The 23,480-nt window shown below is 34.4% G+C and overlaps 2 protein-coding genes across 2 annotated transcripts; one reads left to right on the top strand and one right to left on the bottom strand.

Annotated features, from left to right (window-relative positions):
- Positions 1-2,078: 2,078 nt before the first annotated feature.
- Positions 2,079-4,680, bottom strand: LOC143620005 (purple acid phosphatase 18-like). The gene is made up of 5 exons (XM_077091812.1): positions 4,537-4,680; positions 3,230-3,898; positions 2,906-3,094; positions 2,738-2,826; positions 2,079-2,463 (listed from the first exon to the last, which is right to left on the bottom strand). The coding sequence occupies exons 1-5, from the start codon at positions 4,678-4,680 to the stop codon at positions 2,244-2,246; spliced, it is 1,311 nt and encodes a 436-aa protein (XP_076947927.1). The 3' UTR covers positions 2,079-2,243.
- Positions 4,681-20,384: 15,704 nt separating this feature from the next.
- Positions 20,385-23,329, top strand: LOC143620091 (uncharacterized). Its single transcript, XM_077091867.1, has 7 exons — positions 20,385-20,515; positions 21,128-21,249; positions 21,317-21,468; positions 21,554-21,665; positions 21,787-21,821; positions 22,814-22,895; positions 22,970-23,329. The coding sequence occupies exons 1-7, from the start codon at positions 20,422-20,424 to the stop codon at positions 23,327-23,329; spliced, it is 957 nt and encodes a 318-aa protein (XP_076947982.1). The 5' UTR covers positions 20,385-20,421.
- Positions 23,330-23,480: the final 151 nt, after the last annotated feature.

Below are 23,480 nucleotides of genomic sequence, written 5' to 3'. Positions count from 1 at the left end.
GTATTGGGTTGTTCTTATCCATCTACCAACTCTTCAAATTTCAAGTTTAAAATTTGAAGACAAGATTCAAAAAAAAAAAAAAAAAAAAAAAAAAAAGCGGGAAAATACCCCTTACCTTGGCAAACAAGTAACCGTAAGACGGATGCGGGTACAGTGTGAAGGCAAAACATCACATACCTAGCACCCGCAGGGAATTGAAGCCAAGTAAAACCTTGGCAAACAAGTAACCGTAAGACGGATGCGGGTACAGTGTAAAGGCAAAACCCTTCACATACCTAGCACCCGCAGGGAATTGAAGCCAAGTAAACTTTGGTGAACAAGTAACCGTAAGACGGATGCGGGTACAGTGTAAAGGCAAAACCCTTCACATACCTAGCACCCGCAGGGAATTGAAGCCAAATATTCCTCGGCAACCAAGTAACTATAAGACGGGTGCGGGTACAGTGTAAAGGCAAAACCCTTCACATACCTACCACCCGCAGGGAATTGACGCCAGGAATACCTTGGAAGTAAAGTAACCGTAAGACGAGCGCTGGTACAGTGTTAAGGCAAAACCCTTCACATACCTAGCGCTCCGCTGGGAATTGAAACCAAGAAGGATCTTCTGGGCAATGCTTGCGGAAACGGAAATAACATCCCCACATAGCGGGAATGTCGAGAACTACGTTGTTTGAAGCTCTAGGATGGAATTGGTGGTTTTAACATAATTGATCACTATGTTCAAAACCACCAAAACCTCATGGAGAATCTAAACAAGGACTCAACGCTCCCGACTTGCGAGGAGGTTATAGACCTACCCGCATCATACCCAAAGACCAAGCAGGAAACTCGGGCATTTCTGCAAGTGACAAGGACTTCCGCGGGAAGAATCCCCATGGAAAACCTTACAAAAACCCTTTTCAAAACCCTCTGCTTAAGTCCAAAAGTTCACCTCACTTTATTAAACATGCATGAGACGAACATTGGACTGGGGGGACTTGAAGAGGTAGGTCCCAGCAGAGCCCAGTTGGACCCGCAAGACTCACCTTAAACAGGGACGTCTGCGCAAAGACCAACTGGTTCCGCAGAACCAACCATGCTCGGAGACATGACGTCCTTACGCGCAGTATGCAAGCTGGTCCCGCAGGAAATGCCTCCCAATGGTGAAGGACTCCGCCTGTCCCCGCAGCCTCGGATACAAGCCATTAGGGACTGGCCACCCGCGCAGCATGGCTACACGCACAAGGCACTTAACTCTCCCCAGTGTCACCTGAAGGAATGAGCAAAGGCGGGAGGGGGAAAACTCCCGCCTAAATGAGCCAGTCCGTATGATGGAGGATCTTTTGTGTGATACCTGACGAGGTACAGACAAAAGATCTGACCAAGAATGCGACAGCTCACTGACAGCAGCATGGCAGACAGCACGCCACAGCACTGTGACCAATAGCCGCCGCCTACCCACCAACTCCTGCCATACCACGTGCCTAGCCTGTAGTTGGCAGAAGAGGAAGAGTGCACGACACGCCTGCTCTGTGTCAGCCGCTACCTATCCACCACTCACAGGCAGGGCACGTGCATAGGTTACAGTTGGTAGCGTGTTGGGCCGGCTAAACCCCTTGGAAACCTACCTTCGGCTATAAATACCCCAATGGTATGATCATCTTACAACATCTTATCTTATCATATATACCTGATATCTGCTCTAGCAATCTCTTAATATACTTTTATATTTAAAGAGCAATCTAGTCTGATTCTCACGCCGGAGGGTGGTCACAAGGAGGAACCCCCCCCCTTCTCAGTGACGAGCTCACGGTGTCTGTTTTGCAGGTTATCAGAAGAACCATCTTCCAACGGTCTAACCCCTCGTGGGAAACAGCTCTCCAACCCCCAGGTTACCAGTAATCTGCCCGGGGTCTGGTTAGTGTTTCTTCATCGGGTTAAGTCACGTACCCGCATCAGTATCATATCGCAGCAACAGAACCATAACTTTTCAGGTAGAGGGTAACAATATATTCTTTTACACCATTTCAGCTACTTTACAAACAGTAATTTCAGAGGTTAGAATAAAAGAAACCGACGAAATTAATACCTACACACACTAAAGTCTTAATAATGAGTGGATTATCAGTAATAATGGATGTAACACACCAAGCAACAGTACATAAGGAAACAAATTGTTGTGTATTTACACAATACTAACTAGTAATATTGAATACACAGCCAACAGACTGCGGTTTTAAGCTTTAACTACCAGTGGTTATCTTTTAAGGAGACCAAAGTGCTTTATTGACTTCTTTATTATCCTTAGGATCACAACCCGAACTTAGTAACGAGGTTATCCATACCTCATCAGACCGCACGGGTTCATCATCATCGTTCCTGTGCCAGCTCCAAAAGGCATGAGTCGAGTTCACTATCTTCAGCTCACCATGACCAAAACTTGCTTCACGAAACACAGACCACTCTGGTGGCGGGTCTTTGTACCTATTCACGGCCAACATATTTACTAGAATGAGTAAATTTAAAAGTTGAAGTATATTTGATATAAACTTTTTTGTTGGGCAAATGTGATACCATGAAAGTTTTCATGGATATCTATAAAATTTCCTCTTTAAAGAAAGCCACCAAAAAAGGAAATCCTATGATCCTATCAAACATGTCACAATTCCAATAACACACTTTTGTGATTGCATTTGGCGCAAATTATTTTAAAAAAAAATATTTTGAAGTTGGACAAAAAGTGTATCAGGTGACCTACTTGTTTTGTAAACCTTCTTTGTTACCTCCATCACCAATGGTAACATGAACAGCACCACAAGGGTCAGATTTCCCGTTATATACGCGTTTCTGAAAAAAAAAGTAACAATATTAAGCATAGCTTAAAATATAATATAACGCACAAAACCAGCATAAATCGCAAGAATACCGTGCGTTCATAAGCATGCACATGACCAGCAAAAATGATATCAACACCAGCAGCATATTGTAACGGTTCCATCGCTTCCATCATCCTATCCCCTTCATTTTGATGAGCAATGTTACTATTATACCACGGCACATGAAATAATGCAAGTAACCATGGTGTTTTTTTACGGTCTACTGTTGCAAGATCCGCCTGTGTATTATAATTGAAAGATATTACGGAGTAATATTTTGTAATCATACATGATAAACTAATTATTCTTATTTCCCACATAAGAGAAAATTGTTCAAGTGGTCCTTGTGGTTTGACCATAATGAACACACTTACCTTCAACCAGTTATACTGATCAGAGTTCACATCATAATCCGTATACGAACCGAGCATAACAACATGAGCACCCGCAACTTCAAACGAATAATAAAGATTAGAACTCGATCCACTTTCCTCATAAGGCATTTTCCACCTGGCGTTATACGCTTCAAACCCGTCTTTAATAAACGGGATATTTTCCTTCTCATGGTTTCCTTGAGTCACCATCCACGGCCTCGCGCTTGCAAGTGGCTGCACGAGTTGACCAAACGTATCCCACCGGCTCTGTATATAATCAGCATAAGAAAGATCACCCGGGAGCAAGTGCACGTCATATTGACATAAGTCAATGTGGTCCAACGTTGACTTTGTCCAGCCCGTTTGACCTAAATCACCAGCCACAGCAAATGTGACTGGGAACTCAGATGGTGGGGTTTTGAAACTAAGCTCGGATCCTTGACCACCACATTTGTAATAGTAAACTGTGTTGTGTTCTAGTGGCCCGATTACAGTGTGGTGTATGGTCCCGGAGCTGTATAACAAGTAGCTATAAGAGGTTGTAAAACCATGACCCTTGAAATTGTACTTCCCGGGTGATGTTCCGTACTCAACAAGTGAAGGAGATGACGAGTCGCTAGTAATCCATGATACACGAATGTGCTTATCCCCAGCCAGTGAAATATGCACCTTCATGAACATAAATTGTTTTGTTAAAAGTGTGCATCGCCAAACGTTCAAGAAAAAACGAATAACCAAATCGATTGAGAAACCAATTATTCAGGTATAACGTTTTTGATAACCTATTTTTATGGTTACAAGTATATAACTAGAACCATCATTTAAACCAACTTCTATATTTTTTTAATAAAATAATATGCTATGTGTCAAGAAAGAGTTATGCTATTACTCATCAACGGTTACGAAACTACTTAAGTTCCAGAGAGATTGTTGTTATATGGCAGGTACATTTTCAACCTATAAGTGTAGTGCGTCCATTATTAATTTAGTTTGAATCCTAAAACCTAATTAGATAAAAGGTTATTGATTAGTAAACCTCAACAAAATCATATTAATCCACATAATTCTATATCAATAATCAAAGAGAGTATAATTAAAAGTAACCTGCAATGGTCACATGACGTACTCTAGATTGATTCTTGGATATCTAATAAACAATAATGGAAAAGTGGGTGCTACATATATTAATCTAATCATAACATATGAATTCCAGAGAAATTAATCAGTTTGATCAATCAACAGATGGATTGTTAAAGTTGGATCATAATTTAATATAAATGAGGAGTGTAATGTAATGTAAATGAAACCTGGTGAGGATGAGATGAAGGATTGGGATCCCAAGGGAAGTGTAAGGTCTTTCGAAGCGGTGGCCGGACGTAATCTGCAGTTACAGTTACGGCGGTGAACACCAGCATCAACGGCAACAGTAGTTTTAGTTTGAGCATCATCATTTTGTTTGCTTTGCTTTCCAAGAGAGCGAGCAAATTCAACAGGTTTATATTTATTTGCTAAATAGATCCTTTTTATATATACATTGCAACTTTAGACCTCCATTAATCATGGTGATTAATTTGTCCCGACCGACAAAGAAACCATGAGTCAATCTACTTTTTATCTTTTTTTGGTTAGTGCTTTCTCTTTTTTTTTTTTAACTTGTGTCTTCATTCTGAATGCATGACTTGCACGAAATCATCATCATAAAGAAATAAAGAAAGTCATCATATGGACCCAAGTTTGTCTTTCTTGTATAATACAAACTAATCAAGAATTTATATGTAGCGCATATTACTTATTAATACAAACTAATTAACAATCGAGAAAGAGTTAATGGCTATTTTCATCCTTATGGTATGTTACTTTTATCACTTTAATTCAAAGTTTAAAATTTTGTCAATTTAGCCCTCATAGTTTTAAACATTAGCCAATTACGCCCCCCCCTCCGTCTAACGGCATCCAACTATGCTGTTAGTTTAAGGGTATTTTTGTCTTTCTCCTTTTTATTTTGAGTTAATGGTCATTCTCGTCCTTGTGGTTTGATACTTCTGTCACTTCAGTCCAAAGTTTGAAATTTTGTCAATTTAGTTATCATAGTTTTAAACATTAGCCAATAATTATGTCCCTCCGTCTAACAGCATCCAACTATGCTATTACTTCGTTATCGCGTTCCCTTACGTGAGGGTCATAAATGTCTTTTTAGACATTATGTGAGGGCTATAATCGTCTTTTTAGACATAATCAATACTGTTTAGCCATCTACAACCCTAAAGTTTGGCGAATTCAATAACAACACCATGATTTGAAGAACACACATGCGATTTAGTGTATTGATATCTTGAGCAAACATGGAAATGTGGGATATTCGATCCCCTGGTGTTAATTTCGACCCAGATGTTTGCTACAATATGTTAATCTCTAAACCCTAACTATTATGCATTAATCAAAGAAATTAATTTTATTTTTTTCGGTATAGTTCGGTTTCAAGGAATTACCCTAGCCATTTTACCATTGAATTCCACAATGGGGGGAGTTTATGAAATGTCTAGAAACTAAATACGAGGGGTGTATGATTATTGTTGTCGATAGAGTAAATGTAGATCTGTTTTGGTCTATGTCGATGGTTTTTTTGGCTTGGATTATGCTCCTAGGGGTTATAGACCAAAAAAAAACTGAATTAAATTAAACATTAAATTGACAAAATTTCAAACTTTTTACTGAAGTGGCAAAAATATCAAACCACAGGGACGAAAATGACAATTAACTCAAAATAAAAAGGAGAAAGACAAAAATACCCTTAAACTAACGGCATAGTTGGATGACGTTAGACGGGAGTTGTAATTGGCTAATGTTTAAAACTATAAGGACTAAATTGACAAATTTTCAAACTTTGGACTGAAGTGGCAAAAATAACAAACCACATGGACGAAAATTATCATTAACTCATTGAGAAATCTGATTAGTTTTCTATTGAGGTTGCTTCATTATTCCTGAAGCATCGCATGTGAGAGTTATAAACTTACATAAACAATACACTATTAGACACAATGTAAATAATAGAAGTTTGAGGTTGTGTTATTATATATATATACGTATATGGATTAAATTACAATTTTCAATACAATCCATCATTTATGTACACTTAAGAATTTTTACTTGGTATTAGAGCCAAGGACTCTAATTTGACGCATACAATCATTGGCATCGTGCTAGTCTTTGAAACCAATCATGGTCACGGATTAGTTTTCTGTTTAGAGCTCATTTGTCTTGTTAGCCGCCGCTCGTATCGTATAACTGTTGTAGCTTGCCTCACAACTTCGTTCTTGGATTCGAAGTTCGAACACGCCGCACTCGTTTTTCAGTCAAACTTTTTGTAATATTTTTTAATTTAGACAATTATTTATAGCTTCTATAAAAATTTTTCCAAGATTATATCCACTACTCGCTAGACTTTGGAAAGATTTAATGGGCTTGGCACGATTTAATTATATTACTGGGCTTTAAAATATTATAAAGAGATTCTATTACTAGGCTTTCGTACGATTTAATGGGCTTTTACTTCACACCTTATCGGGCCATAAAAATCAGCCCAACTCATTCCACGTCACTACATAAAACATGACTTGGCTACTCTTACTAATATATCCTCTGTCTAGGCTCATGTCCATCTTAGCTGATCATGTAGGTTTCTTTACAACTTACAAGAATGTGCAACCAGGAAACGGTATAGCACCACCAGTAGTGACCACTAATGGCTCCAATGCAGCCACCACTAGGCCTGTAAACAAATTTAACATTCAGTGAATTGTTCTTGAACCATTCGGTTGGAAATTCATTTTATGTTCAACATGAACAAAAAGTTTGTGTTCATTTAATTAAACGAACGAACATGAATACATGTTTCGTTCGCTCATTTATGTCTGTGAACATTCGTTTATTTATGTTCCTTTTTGGATGGATCATCTATTTAATGTTTTGTATTTGCTTGTTTGTGTTTATTTAAAGTTAAATATGTTTATTTATGTTTGTTCATATATGTTTTTTTATCTCCGTGAGTTGTTCGTTTATGAGCCTAAAAACATGGAAAATCAGAATAACACCAACAATCGTCTATCAATTGGGACTCTAGCCATTAACCGGTGAGGAGGCAGACCACCCCTTAGTCAACACCACCGAATAGCTGCCAAGACCTGGAATACAACTAGGAAGATCAATAGAACCTAAACATAGGTATGCACTAGCTGGGTTGGTCTCATTGATTGGCTTGTTCAAGGCATGGCACCAAATGAGAGGGAGCACTTCCACAGCAAGGACTCTTCACACAAGACGGTCGAGCTGACCCAAGGGATCAATAAACAGGGACTTCTTCCTTGCCCTAAATTCTCATTCTGGAACAACAAGAAGATGGCGTATAAAAAGACCACCGAAGGACCTTCTTTTGATACCCAAACAGTCTACCTGCATAAAAATTCTTTCATATATCAATTAACAATTGTATGTAACATAGTAACATACTCATAGAACACAGTATCAAACCCTACATATATAAGTATCACTGCAACCTTTAAACTCACGCCAATGGTGACAATTAACTTTCAACAGCATGAATAATCGACAATACGAAATATCAAATACATATAGATGACAAAATGATTACAAAAAGTATTCTTCAACTAAATAACATGATGAAAAGTACTGAAATCATATAAACTTTACACAGGGAATGATCACAGATGAATTAGTACGTTGCTCATAGTTGTGGAAATATCCTTCAAGGTATTTGTTTTTGTTTGAGATCTTCAATTGTGCTCCAAAAGATAGTCCCCAATGGTGTCTCTAGCCCCAAAATCCTCCCAGTATCAGCTATGATTTTAGTGGAGGCAAACCACAATTTTATATTGTTAAAATTAAAAATGAGTACAAAAACGAGTTCGATGTCGCCGACTCCAATACTATCATCCCCGACTCCAAATATGATACTTTTCAGATTTAGCTCGTTTTCACTCATTTTCAAATGCGTACCATCCTTGATCTCTCCGAGACTTCATGACATGCACATGACATATATGTCTCCAAATTGTATCTTTACTTTAGCATCTCATAACTTGAAATTTAAAAGCATACATGATCTACCAAAATCTTAAAAAAAAACTAAATAAAAACACTAAAAACTAACGATTATATATATAAAATATAACCAGCCATCAATACTGGAGTCATATTTTTGCTTTAATTATAACTAACACACTAATTACTTATATAAGGGAACTAAAAAATAGAGAAAAAGTGTTTCTAGGTTAATCCAATCTATGTGTTCCAACAAAACTAAGGACTTACAATCAATATGAAAATAATACTTGATGTGGTCGACCACCCGACCCATTTGGTTGTGAATGAGTCAATTTGGTTATGTTATCACTTTTTGTAGAACTAGTTGCATGAGTCAAAATAAATAAATGAATAGAAAGGTTGGCCTAAATAGAAATAAATCAATCAGAAAATTACTGTTTGCGTCCATATGGTTTTAGGGCGGAGTCACAATAAGTCTTCAAAATTTTTTTTGAACTGGTTGAGTCCTTGTGGTTTCAGAAACGAACAATTTGAGTCCCTGTCGTTGTGGAATTACTAGTTCACCCTTTTTATTATCCGCGTGAGTCCTTATGGTTAAGTGATTGTTCAGTTTTAGTCCCTCTTTAAAAATTTCCTTCAAATTAAAGAATTAACCACCAAACTATAATCAATCAACCAAATCATAATCAACCAAAAATAAATGAACTGAATTTTTTTTTAACAAAAATAAAAGATCCGAACATTTTTTAACAAAAATATGCAAACCGAACTAAATTTTTTTAACATAAATAAACGAACCAAACTTTTTTAACAAAAAAAAAATACAAACCAAACTATTTTTTAACAAAAATAAACGAATCGAACTACTATTAACAAAAATAAACGAACCAGAATAATTTTTTAACAAAAATAAACGAACCGAACTACCTTTTTAACAAAAATAAACGGACTAAACTACTTTTTTACTAAACTAAACGACGTAACTATTTCTAAAATAAGTAATAGAATCGAACTCCACTTTAGTGCAAGCTACAACGATATTTTTGTTAAAAACAAGTTCGGTTAGCTTATTTTTGTTTAAAATAAATTTGGTTCATTTATTTTTGTTAAAAAAATTAGTTTGGTTCGTTTTTTTTTGTTGTTGTTAAAAATAAGTTTGGTTCGCTTATTTGTTTTTTTTTTAAAAAGTAGTTCGAAAGGTTTATTTTTTGTTAAAGCGAATTGTTCAGTTCGTTTAGTTTAGTTAAAAAAAGTTGTTCGGTGATATAACGCTAAATATATATTAATCCCTTGTATATTTTAATTAATATTTTAATCGTTTATGTTTGGTTTTTATTAGGATTTGTATACTACTAACTTATTTGAATAATGTAGGTTTCGGGTATTATTCCGGTGAAAAGAGGGCGAAAAACGAGCAAAAACAAGCCGAACTGGAGAACCGACGCGTCAGGAAACGAACCGGACCGAACCAGGAGTGAACCGGACCAGCATAGTGGACCAGACCCCCCCCCCCCCAAGGGCCGGTGCGCCGCGCGACAAGGGAGGGGGAGCCCGCCGCGCAGCGCGGCGTGGTGGTGACGGTGCCAGATTCCAGAAATTTCGTTGTTTAGCCGTCTTAACCTATTTTTGGACCCCTGTTGCCTATATAAAGACCCCTAAACTCACCATTAATCATACCCTAAAGTTCCAGATGAATTTGGTGAGTTCCGAGGCGTCCGAGGTCAGTTTCCGGCAGCTTTGGAGTCGAGGAATCAACCGGCGAAGTGCTTAATAGTCAAGGACGAAGACTCCGTGTTTTATCGCCTTTATTCTTCCGTTCTTATTTATTTTCGCCATGATTTCGTCTATTATTGTTTTGTTTGATTTTAAGATGCCAGGCTAAACATTATAGACTGCCTAGGCTTATGATGAACCTATTGTGATGTTTGATTTTGACTTGGGATTTATTTATCGTTATGGTTTTATGAACTAGTAAAATGTTTATTAAATTGATGCGTATGGATATTTAGGATTGTTTGATTAATTATTATTATTCCATAGTTGCCTTGATTATTGTTTGTCATTATGATAGGTTGCTATTAGGTCAATTACTTTGTGTTTTTTATTATTTTATGATCGATGTGCACTAAGATCATAGGAATAATAATGGTTAATTAAATAAACCTAAGTGTGCTGCTAACCTAAATAGTTGTAAGGTGCTAGGTTATTGATAGGTCTTTGTTGATCAGGATTGCTAGATTTAGTTCTTCGTAAGGAGTCCGTCTAGGTTTGATTGATTAACTTTGTCTATCGAGTCAATTGAATATATTAGACTGCCTTTGATTTCCGCGCTGTAAGGTAGTATTTCGTATAAAGGAACTAGTTTGTAATTAATTAGGTGACCGTAAGCAAACTTGATTTTAAATACTGGTGTGCGTTAAAACTTGTTAGAAATCCATAGGTTTCTCTTGAGAAGGGTCAGGGGTCCTGTCCGGGTTTTCTTATAAGTGTCTATTTTACGATCCCAGTTCCATAACTAAGTATTATTCCGGGTTAATTAATAGCTGCAATTTAGGAGATTCTAGCCTAGGTAGTTATCTTGTCATCATTTGAATTAAGTCCAGGGTTAAGTCGTTTTTAAGTCTTAGTGATTAAGTTAATATTAGTTTAATATTAGTGTTAAGTAAAACCCCCCCGATAATAAATAGTCGTGTCTGTAGTTGAGTCTAATTTAGCTGGTTTACGTAATTTAAAGAGTCTCGTGGGTTCGATATCCGGACTTACTTAGTTGTATTAGAGTCGATCGGTTCACTTGCCTGTTAGTAGTTTTAGTAGTCTAGAATTTATTACTTAGTGTCTAGATTAGCGCGTTTTTATTAGACTACTTTTAGCACATCATTCGGGTTTATTTATTATTAAAGAAAAGTAGTTCGGTTAGTTTATTTTTGTCAAAAAAGTAGTTCGGTTAGTGTATTTTTGTTAAAAGGTTGTTCGATTTGTTTATTTTTGTTAAAAAATAAGTTTGTTTTGTTTATTTTTTGGTTAAAATGTAGTTGGATTCGTTTAATTTTGTTAAACGAAATGAACTAAATTGCTTGTAAAAAAAGTGGTTCAGTTCGTTTAGTAAAAAAAAGTAGTTTGACTCGTTTATTTTTGTTAAAAGATAAGTTTTTGTTTATTTTTGTTAAAAAATAAGTTCGGTTCGTTTATTTTTGTTAGAAATGTAGTTTGATTCGTTTATTGTTGTTAAAAAAATACGTTCGGTTCCATTATTTTTGTTAAAAAGATAGTTTGATTTGTTTATTTTTGTTAAACGAAATGAACTACTTGTAAAAAAGTGATTCAGTTCGTTTAGTTTGATAAAAAAAAATTAGTTTTCGTTATTTTGTTAGTAAGTAGTTCGGTTTGTTAATTTTTGGTGAAAAAGTGGTTCGGTTTATTTCTTTTTGTTAAAAAAATTAGTCTAGTTTATTTATTTTTGTTAAAAGGGGAAGGAGACTCAATTGGTTCATTTTTAAAACCACATAGACTCAACCAGTTCAAAGTTTTTCGGAAACTCATTGTGCATCTGTCTTGAAAACACAGAAAGCAAACAGTAATTTTCTCTTAATAAAATGAGCCACATATTTGGTGTGTCAGTTATAGCTTCTTCTTCATCAACAGCAATCAATATGTTTGGTGTTCTTTAAACTGAGGCTGGACCTATAGCCATGAACAGTCAAAATTTGGAGTTGTGTCCATGTGCTTGAGAAGCCAGCTAGGTGCACAGATTAATATTTCATCCATATAACAAGGTCCTTCTCTTCATCATATTCATGAGTCATGACCAACAAGCACTAAATCCATGGTGTTTGCCAACAGCTTTTAGTACACCCAAACGCTGGTCTGCCAGCTCCCCAGTTGGGGACATAATAATTTCTCCCAAACCTACTAAATAATAAGTTTCTTTATAAATATAGAACAAGATATTACTATTTGTAGTAGAAAATAAGAGAAACAGAATCACAGCATATAAGCAAATGAAGCTTTTTCTGAAAGCATAAAAAATGTATGGAGTATAATTCAACTCATAACAGATGCTATTTGTAGGGTATAAGGAAAGTGTGATGGGGCAAACATAACCTCTATCCGAGGGGGTAGAGAGGCTGCTCGGCTTAGATCTCAAGCTCCAAAACTTTTTTTTTATAAGTTATAATATAGCATTATAAGTCTATAGTGTAAGAATAAATATATGGATATATATATATATATATTTATATATATATGTATGGTCATCATTATCATTTGTATAATAATAGATCAAAATAATTAAATTATATCTTATTATTATATTAGCTAGGTAATTGTTGATGGATCATATTACCATTACTTGCTAATCAAGGGTTTCCCCTTGGGTGTATATAAATACATGGAAGAGATTAATTAACATCATAAGAAAAACCTAACTCTCACATTAAGAAATTCGTGACCTCTATATCTCTCCATAATTCGGTTTCCTCAAGAACCCTAATCCCCATCACTAACATACATCCTAAAGGGGAACTCGACCAAGCTGACTATCATGTCGTCTACATCCTTCTCCGGGCGGTTACTACTTCCCCTACTGTAACATGTATGTTTTACTTATGGGTTTATTATAACATTCATATTTTCTATTACATACGTGAAGAATTGATCAACATGTGGTATCAGAGCGATGTTGATTAATCAGTTCTTTATGTTTTTCCTAAATCTGGATCTAAACCAGAAAACATGAAACTAAAATCTGATAAACCCGAATTCTGTTTCTTATTTTATTATCATTAAATTCTTATTTAACTTATTGAAATCTGGTTATACATAAACTGTTTAAAAACAATGTTATAACCAAATTTCACATTAAATATCTGTTAAAAACTTTATGGTTTTTCGGTGGTGTTCTTCGTGTTCATCATGAGTTTCTCGAAAATATTACATATTTTGGTTAAAATTCGGATTATGATTGTGTTTTTCCTAAAATAATTGAATAAACAAATCTTCAAAGATTTTAAATTTTGACTAATTATGGAATCTATAAATTTCAAAATTAAACCAAATCTTGGAGATAAAATTAATCTCTAAAGAATTTGAATCCAAATTATTTAAGGTATAAAAAAAACCCGAAAACTCAAGTGTTGACAGATAACTCATAATTTTTGAGATCTCATAAAACCGAAAACATAATAAACCCGAAAACTCAAGTGTTGACAGAGAACTCATAATTTTCGAGATCTCATAAAAACGAAAACACAATAAAAATCGAAAACACAAGTGTTAACCGAGAACTTATAATTTCCGAGGTCTCATGAAACCGAAAACACGATTTGCTATTAGTTAATTAATGTTTTGTAAGACACTTATAATATATATATATATTATATATATTATAATATATATATATATATATATATATATATATTGATTGATTTTACAAAACATAGAAAGGCTTAAACTTGAAGAAATTGTTGATGTAAACTTCTATCCAAAGGTGATGCATTACATCTAGCATATCATTCAAGTCTTAATACAAGCCGTGTTAGTTTAGCCTAACATGAGTTAAATGTATCGCTTCTGCCCAAGGTGATGAGTTACATTTAATTCAAGCAAAACTAACTCGTGCATAATTAAAATGATTGTTTCACTTCTGCCCAAAGATGATGTGTTACAATTGTTTTGCACATATACTTAAATAAAATTTAATTCTGCCCAAAGATGATTTATTTTTTATTTAAGTAGAACTTTTAATTTAAGTTGTCTATTAGTTTGATGTTAATAATAGACATATCACATCTTTAACAAAATATAATGATCCTCACAATTAATAATCCTTCATTAATCTAATGATTATTTTAATTGATCTATCTTACTTTAAATATCCCATTACATTACTTACTATAATTTTCTTCCTATAAATTACTCTCATTCAAATCATCCACTCTAATTTCAAACCCAATATGTTTTGCCTCGTAAAGAGTTTCATTAACTTTTAGCTCTTCTCATTTTTATTATTTCTGAAGACATGTCCATCAAATTGCTCCTTCTAATAATAGTAATAAAGAAGAAACCTAGAGCATGATAAATGAGATGAGTCAAACATAATGTCTCTTATGATAATTAATAAACTCATGCTATCAAATAGAGTTATTCTATATTTAGTTTTCCCTAAAACTAATCTAATATCTAGAAAATAATCAAAATAACTCCTAAGATGCATGCATTTCTTCTAAATTCTAACTATAAGGTTAAATGGCATTATTGAATACATCATAATGTACAATATCATGACATGACCCATAAAATTAAGGGCTTACACATGAAAATAAGTATAATTTTTCCAGTACATTATACACTAAATTTTTCAATAGCACAATTTGATGCCTTAAGAATCAACTATAACACTCAGAAGTACCAAAGGAAAATGAGTGTGTTGATCAGCAACATATGTACAAGAAAAGAAATATCTAGTACTGAAAAATAAGATGTTATTCAACTCACCACCACTTAAACCTAAGAGAGGACAATTCTAAGGTTTATAGACAAAATACAAGTATAATTTTTAGTTTTAAGTTCTCTAAAGAGAAGCCTCACTGCATATATATGTCATTTTACTAGGCATAAGCAACGAGATTTTTCATAATTTAAAAAGAACTGTTAGCTAAAATCAGTAGTCACATATTCATGATATTTAAGTCTGCTAATTCTATATTCCAATTAACACATGATAGGTTGATTCTAGTTCTTTATATGTTTCCTTACCAAAAATCAACGAATAACTAACATGAGTGTTGGTGACAAAATTAAATGTTCAAGTTATCATAAACCATAATAAACTGTTCTAGTTATGCTTTAGAAGACCTTAAATTCTGGTGTTTAATCAGTATTTAGTATCAATACTTAAGCTGCGTTATGACAGTTTTGAGGTTTGCATAGCCAACATAAAGTCACTCTTACATTAAACTCTCATATATTATTTGTTATCAATATTTGGATAGAACTAGATGACACTATAAACTTTCACAACTTTTGTTATCATGCAAATGTGAACTTAACAAAAGACAAATGACACCTATAAACGTCATCCACTAAAACCAAAATTTCATGAGAAATCATGACATGGTTGATGAGGATGATTTTTCATCTAATCTCATTCTAAGTGATTTTAAAATCATGTGTTAGATGTCATAAACATTACTAGGCTTAAGGAATAAGTATGGGTCCACCTGAAGTTATATTTCACTAACATTCATAGAACTTATTCTAAATGGAATAGTCAGACATAATTTATCATTTAACGGCTATTTTCTTGTATCTAATCTATTTTCTATGGTCCACGGTCTTATAGAAATCCATTCATATATACTTAATTTAATATGATTTCTTCTAAATATGTCCCTAAGTTTCTGATGACATATGGACGTTAAGGAAATCAAATCAAGTATAATATATGAATGAAATGTTCCTGCGTCACGTACATCATTGAAACTTTCCATGTAGCTTTCCAAGAGATTTGAGGATCAGTGGGAGCATTAAGTGTCTTAATCATAACTTGCAAGATTTGCAAGAGGTGGGGAGTGAAAACTTGATATTAATTCAATTACATCTCTTGTACAAGACATTGCTCCATCACAAAACTGTTTCATCATAACTTATCTCCTTAGAATTCAATACTACTCTTACAAAAAGTTTCATTGTTACTTAAATGTGGGCATATTCAGATTTCTTACTAAACTAATCCTCACCAAGAGAAACTGCAACCATTTATATTATTAACTTGTTTCTCTATTAGAATCCATTGGTCTTTAAATATTGACCCTAAGCATGCCAATTTCCTAAAGGTTTCTAAGGTCAGTGGAAGCAGTAAAAGTCCTTATTATGACTTGTTAGAGGTATAAGAGGCGGGGGGAAGAGAGTCATTAAATTTTACTCCGAATTTAACTCCTATTACACCACTTGTACACCATATTGCACCAACTCTTACAGACTTAGAATCCTGAAAATGGTAGCAACCTAAACAAAAGCTAATCCATAAAACCGAAACTTCTAATAAACCCAATAATTAACTCAGGAGGTCATCTAGTTTATAAAAACCTACTAACTTTGATGATTATATAACCTCCTTAACTAAAGTTGAAATGGATAATGAAAAGTTTACTGATCCTACATCTTCTAATTAAACCATTAATATCAATCAACCTTCTAAATGGAATAAAGCTATTATTAGCAATCTAAATTAAATTCTATAGTCAGAATAACGTTTGGGATTTGGTTGAATCACCTAAGAGTGTTCATAACTAAACTAAATCATAATATAAACGTTAAGACACTAAGAAGCACGATTGATTATTAAATGTTATATTCAAGAGGGAATAAATCATCAAAGAATCTTTCCCATATTACAAAAGATTTCTTTGAGGATCATCATTGTTGTTCAAGTAGCTTATTATATTTAAGAGCTACATTACATGAACATTTAAACAACTTTTCCTAACAACTGGCTTGCATATTTATATGTTCATAAAGCAACTTGAAGTTCTAAACTGAAGGTTAAAGAATATTTAGTCTGTAAGTCAATATAATCCATTAATGGGTTAATGCAAACATCAAAATGTGATGAAACCTTTATACAATATTTTTATCAACAGCTAAGTGGATCAATGTACCTACCTCAAGATGAGTGGGAGCAGCTAAAAACAAACTTGTCCTTATATAGATGACATTCTTTTGACAAGCATATGTTACATAAGTCTAAGTATTGTTTATACATACTTTGATCTCAAGAAATATCTCTTACGTGATAGATATCATAACATACTGAGATAGACCCGAAGGGACATTATTTTTTGTTCTATAAGTATTAACTTAAAAGGGTCCTTGTACATGTAACACACAATAATGCTCTCTTTTAGAGGATAATAGGATCACTGAGATTATTTCCTTGTGCTTCATTAAGTAGAAGCCTTATATAGGTACAAGTCTATACTCGTTCAGATATTACTCGAATTGCAATACACTAGATATGTCTAGATTAACGCGAAGCATCTAAAAGAGTATTGAAATATCTTTAAAGGAAGCGAGGGACTATAATTTAAAAGAATAAGTGAGAATTCAAACCGGTTGATTACTCTAAACTTCGTCATATTCAAAAAATAAGAAAATGTAATTTTTGGGATATATTCTTATGTTAGAAGATAATCTATCTCATGGAGGAGTCATAATGAACTGATAACAACAATTTAAATTTTAACGACATAATATGTTGATTAAATCTCAATGCAATTGTCAATAAATGTTATTGAAAATTTATCATTGGAATCATAAGTTAATTAACTCCATATAAATTATATATTGAAGACTTATTGTGATAAAATCAGCTACCATGTTTTCTCAAACAGTAACAGTTTAAGAGGTGCTGCATTAAATTTTGATATGAAATAAATTATTCGTTTATGAACGAATTGAGGAAACTAAATTCTCATATCGAATACATTCATGATATGTTTAAGGATCCTATAACTAAAGATATATTACCCATAAGTCTTATGAAAGCGCTTATAATAAATACGGGATTATTTATGACCATGTATAATAGTATATCGTTACATGAATGACCAATTATTATTGACTAATTATTAGTTTTCCTCATTGGTTTGGATTTTGATTTTGTATGTCTCTTAATATGTTTTGCATGCGTAATGACATATAGACAAATTAATATACAAATCAAATATCTGAAGGGCTTACTTATAAAATTTTGATCATAACCACTTAGGTTTTAAACAAGGACTGCAGTATGATTAATGGGGGTCTTGAGCTGATGTTCAATTCAATGATTGTATTTCTCTGCTCCAGTTTGAGTTTAAAGCTAAATGAGTGTTAAAATCTGCAGACTAATATAACGCTCATAATAAATGATTATTTGGCCAAGTGGGAGAATGTAAGAATAAATATATGGATATATATATTTATGTATGGCCATCATTATCATTTGTATAATAATAGATCAAAATAATTAAATTATACCTTATTATTATATTAGCTAGGTAATTGTTGATGGACCATATTACCATTACTTGCTAATCAAGGGTTTCCCCTTGGGTGTATATAAATACATGGAAGAGATTAATTAACATCATAAGAAAAACCTAACTCTCACATTAAGAAATTCGTGACCCCTATATCTCTCCATAATTCGGTTTCCTCAAGAACCTTAATCCCCATCACTAACATACATCCTAAAGGGGAACTCGACCAAGCTGACTATCATGTCGTCTACATCCTTCTTCGGGCGGTTACTACTTCCCCTACTATAACAGGTATGTTTTACTTATGGGTTTATTATAACATTCATATTTTCTATTACATACGTGAAGAACTGATCAACATATAGTAACTACATAGAAAAGAGAAAATGGGCAGGCGAAAGAAACACTAGCCCCTATTAAGGACGTACGTATACCCTAAAAGGTTCTATACGCCTAAATAGCATTAAGGCAAGGCTAAGGAAAAGGAAAATAGAAGTATGGGTAAAGCTAAGGCCAAGATGTGTATAAGATATCTAAACATTCCGATTTTTTTTTTAAATAATGCTTTTTTTAAAGTATTAATCATAACTAATGCTATCTTTAAAAGTTAATCTCATCTAAGGTTTTCTCCAATACAAATTGCGATTTGAAGTTAGAAGTATAGGTGTGTAAAAAAAAGGAAAATTGGAAATAAATAATCTCACCTTTTATGTATTGGCCGATAATAATCCCACCTTTAAAAATCACTAGCAATGGTCCCACCTTTTAACTATTTTTGTCTCGCTGGTCCTCCGTTAAAAAATACTTAACGTCGTTATGTTTTTTCCCTAGTTTCAAACCGATGTTTTAGGGCTTTTGATCGGAAGAACGATACGAGTTAACCGATGTGAAACTTATCTCGAAATGGTGATCCAAACGACGAAACAATGTTTCAATTCGGGGTGCTTGAATTTCCAATTAACAAAAATCAAGCCATTTGAATAACCGTTTCGAAATAAGTTTTACATCAGTTGACTCATATCGTTCTTCCGATTAAAAACCCTAAAACATCGGTTTGAAACTAGGGAAAAAACATAACGTCGTTAAGTATTTTTTAACAGAGGACCAGTAAGACAAAAATAGTTAAAAGGTGGGACCTTTGCTGGTGATTTTTAAAGATGAGATTATTATTGGGCAATACACAAAATGTGAGATTATTTATTTCCAATTTTCCTGTCAGTACTAGAAAGAGAATGTCTGAAAAATAGTACAATTGCCATTAGGAATGACGATTTCAAAATAAAAAAGTACCATTGCCATTGCTAACGGCAATTTGTACCAAAAAGCAATGTATTGCCATTTCCAACGGCGATTTCTACCAAAAAAAATAAGTGTTGCCACTGTCAACGGCGATTTCCGCCGAAAAGTACTTGATATCCCAACATAAATGTTAGACGCTCGGTAAAGTTTTTATATTTCATCGTTTATTCACGTTAATGTTTTCCTGTTTTGACACTGCTATTCTCTTTCTTACAAATAAATAAACATAAGAGTTCAGGTATATCTCCTAATGAGTTATATAAACATCAAACCACATGATAACAATTTCCCACACGTGCTTGATTTAACATGTTTAAGCAAAACGACTCATTTTCAAGCTAACCCGTTTAATACAACAACATGTCAACCCTCTAACCCGTTTAACCTCATTTTTACGTACTACCAACCGTGAAACAAGTTTACAACTTGGTTACTCCCCACCCAAACCCGCCAACCTATTTCGCACGTTTAGGTTTCTTTGTTGGTCGTTCAAAAAAATTATTTAATTTAATAATATTAATATACAAATCCCTGAAACTAGAAAAAGTTAAAGAGGCCTCTTCCTCTGTTTATAAAGAAAGAAGATGGAGGAGCCAGAATCACATAACCGGCCCTCATTCTAATTCTAAATCAATAATCAATAATATTATTAATATTATTCTACCGGCAGCACTAGATCTCTATTTCCTTTAATTTTCACACTTTTATCAATCGAATCAATAACGACAGATGGGCTGCAGAAATCAAGAACAACAACAAAACAGCAGATCATCATCATCTATTGTAAACGATGCGTTGCTGTTAACCACCATGTGTCTCATTGGCCTCTCCGTTGATGTTCACATCAAGGATGGCTCTGTTTATTCTGGAATCTTCCACACTGCCTGCGTTGAACATCGTTATGGTATTCATTCATTTATTATCTTGCTAATTGTTGGTTTTCAAATGCCAATTGAATTTAAATTGGATTTGTTCCGGGTCTGTTTTGGTTTCTTGTTGAAGAGGTTTCTTTAAATTTTTTGAATTGTGATCTGAATCTGTTTGATCTGATTGTCAATTGCATTGGATGGCATAAAAGTTGACAGCTTGAACTTTGTTGTGATATAGATTTGTCAATTACACCATTTTGGTGGTATTGGATACTTAGAATCTGATAAAGATTAGTGCTTTGCGTATGACTTTTGATGATATTGCGCGTTCGACAATTGATGGACTAGTAAACACCATAACCGAATATTATTACTTGAAGTCACGATAATACAATAATCACTTTCAAAATGTACATTCAAAATTTGTTTTTAAAAGGCGCCAGGAAATCGCATTACGTGCTTGAGGCGGTGCCTCGTGTAAATCTGGGTCAAAATTGGTCAAAACAGATAAGATAGATGCAACTTTTGGTTGTGGTACATGATGTGTGCGCGTCACGCCTTTAAACGAAGAACCAAACACCCCCTTATTTGTATTTGGTTTATAAAATGCTCATCCAAACACCCTCTTTCATTTTCTGATATTGTAGCTATTGTGTTGAAACGAGCAAAGATGATGAAGAAAGGTAGTTGTAATTCAAATGTGGCGAATGAAGAGGTGATCCCCACACTCATAATCCAATCCGAGGACCTTGTTCAAGTAGTTGCAAAGGTATGATTTTTAATGATTTATCGTAACGTAATAGATAACTAATATAAAATTTTACTTTTTTATACAGAAGGTGATAATTCCTGCAGATGGTGTTGCTGGACACGGAACCGGAGATGAAACAGGGGCTGTTGCATGCTCCTTTTCTTCTAATGGAACAGGATCGAATAAAACAGTGACTAGCAAGTCAAATGTTGGTCAACCGTACACTAACCAAACACGGTAGGGATTTTGTAAAGCTATTTTCTTGTTAATGAATATTTATTGAAATAGTATGCATTATTAGTTCTAACATCAATGAATACAGACGGTCGTCTGGAACTGAAAACGGGCTTGCTAATGGATTTAGACCTGAGAACAGTATTCACTCAACCAATGCTCTTGAAGCAAAAGATATAGATGTGAAAGATTCAACGAAGGTAACACTGTTTTAATTTCGATCTACTAATGCAAATAAAATGAATTCTAAATTGGAAAAACTAGCAAAATGTGTGTTCTGAAATTCCTTTCTTTTTTTTTACCTTTGTTGTTAAAAAACAGATGGAAGAATGCTTGAAGGATCCGGATGATAGCAGGTAATTCACTAGTTGTTCTTACTGATAAATTGTATGCCCTCATTTGTCCTTTGTGGTCAAGCTCCAATTTCTGTCTTGTTCCCTAAAGCAACTCCCTTTTCCGCTTGCATCCAAAACTTTTGGGTGTGTAGCGTAGTCCATGATCATTGTCTAGGTGTCAATAAACTTGAACCCCGACCCACTTTTCAGTCACGCCTCTACTTTCTTGAGTGTTTCTGACCAGTTTTCTTCCGAGCCTGACCAATATTCGAGGTTTCCACCATTCCCGTGTTCTTTGGCCCGTCTATCCTCTGGACTCTGACATCACATAACCTGTTTCTGGTACAACTGGCCTACCGACTGAGCTCCCACCATTAATTTTCACATATGTTTAGTGGCATAAGGACAAGACAATGAAGATGTGAGATTCACAGCCAAAGTATGACCTTGGCATAGTGGTATGTCTCCAGTTCCACTTTCTACGACTAAGCCTGATACACCGTGCTCAAACGGTTCCTTCGGTCTCAGTTTCAGATTAGCAACTTCGTCAACTCTGATGCTTCTTTGGCATAGATAGCTCGTTCTCTACCATGAATACTTCTCTCTCAATGGAAGTCTGTCGTTGATATGCTGATTGATTACTACAGGGTTGCAAGCCAGTTCATGGCCTAATCTTCTTATAAGGAAGCTCTTCAGCTGATTCATGTTAAGATGGAATTCCGACACGTAGATATCTTCACCAAACCATTTTGAAAGGCATATATAGACTTTACATGTAACAAGTTAGGTATAATTAACATCTATGCTCCTAGGAAGAAGCATTAAATCATTAATAATAGCTATTTGCAGTTTAACGTTAGAGTTTCGTTGTATATACCCCATAGGTCCAAGTTACCTTTCTAGGGTTCTACTTGTATATATAGAGTGTTCGCCCTCCGTTATAATCATTCGGATATTTACACATTCTTTTGAAATCTATTAACTCAATTTGTTATATAATTTGGTTATTGCAGAAAAAATGGTAATCACACTAGTTCATCAACTCCAAGTGAAACCGTCACTACAAAAATCTCAAATTCTAATCGAACCACTAAGGTATGTAATGTAATGTAAAGAGTAAAATCGAAATTAATTTTTTACTCGGTTTAATTTTGCGGTGTTTCCTTCAGGAGTTCAAACTCAATCCTGGAGCAAAGATATTTTCTCCATCATTTCCAAATAAAAGATCACCGACCCCTCAAACGATGGTGACGGGTGCAAATCTTGTATACAATGCCGACAGTCATCCTAGTGTCCCGGTTGCTGGGCCACAGCCCGAAGTTGAAATCAGCCCGTTTGCTACCCGTTCAGTGCCCGTTAAGTTTGTTCCATATGGAAGCAATGATGCACCACACCCTCCTCCTGTAAGTTATTGTCATGTTTTATTTGTAAACGGGTCAAATTTCTTAAAAGGAGGCGGGATCAAAAGTCAACCAAATTTTATTTTTTATGTGCAGCATATTTTGATACATTTTAATAAAAAAAAATAGTATATTATAATAGAAGGGTAATTGTCAAAAAGAAATGGAGTATTGCTGAATTCACATATGAATGCCTAGAACTTTATTTTTGCATAATCAAATTCCTAGATGTTTAAAACTTGACAAAAAAAAGTCCTTTTCATAAAGTTTGGGGACTTAA

Source organism: Bidens hawaiensis, unplaced genomic scaffold, assembly GCF_021521415.1.
Source record: "Bidens hawaiensis isolate Kalapana, Puna unplaced genomic scaffold, B.hawaiensis_p1.1 tig00002525_1, whole genome shotgun sequence".
Taxonomy (NCBI): Eukaryota; Viridiplantae; Streptophyta; class Magnoliopsida; order Asterales; family Asteraceae; genus Bidens; species Bidens hawaiensis.
The sequence above is the reverse complement of the archived record's forward strand: the minus strand, read 5'-3'. Positions and strand labels throughout refer to the sequence as shown.

Coding starts and splice junctions, on each gene's coding strand:
- LOC143620005 (XM_077091812.1), bottom strand. CDS start 4,680: ATGATGATGCTCAAACTAAAACTACTGTTGCCGTTGATGCTGGTGTTC. Junction 2,827..2,905: donor TGCATGCTTATGAACGCACG/GTATTCTTGCGA, acceptor TTTTTTTTTCAG/AAACGCGTATATAACGGGAA. Junction 2,464..2,737: donor AAAGAAGGTTTACAAAACAA/GTAGGTCACCTG, acceptor GGCCGTGAATAG/GTACAAAGACCCGCCACCAG.
- LOC143620091 (XM_077091867.1), top strand. CDS start 20,422: ATGTGTCTCATTGGCCTCTCCGTTGATGTTCACATCAAGGATGGCTCT. Junction 21,250..21,316: donor TTGTTCAAGTAGTTGCAAAG/GTATGATTTTTA, acceptor TTTTTTATACAG/AAGGTGATAATTCCTGCAGA. Junction 21,666..21,786: donor ATGTGAAAGATTCAACGAAG/GTAACACTGTTT, acceptor GTTAAAAAACAG/ATGGAAGAATGCTTGAAGGA.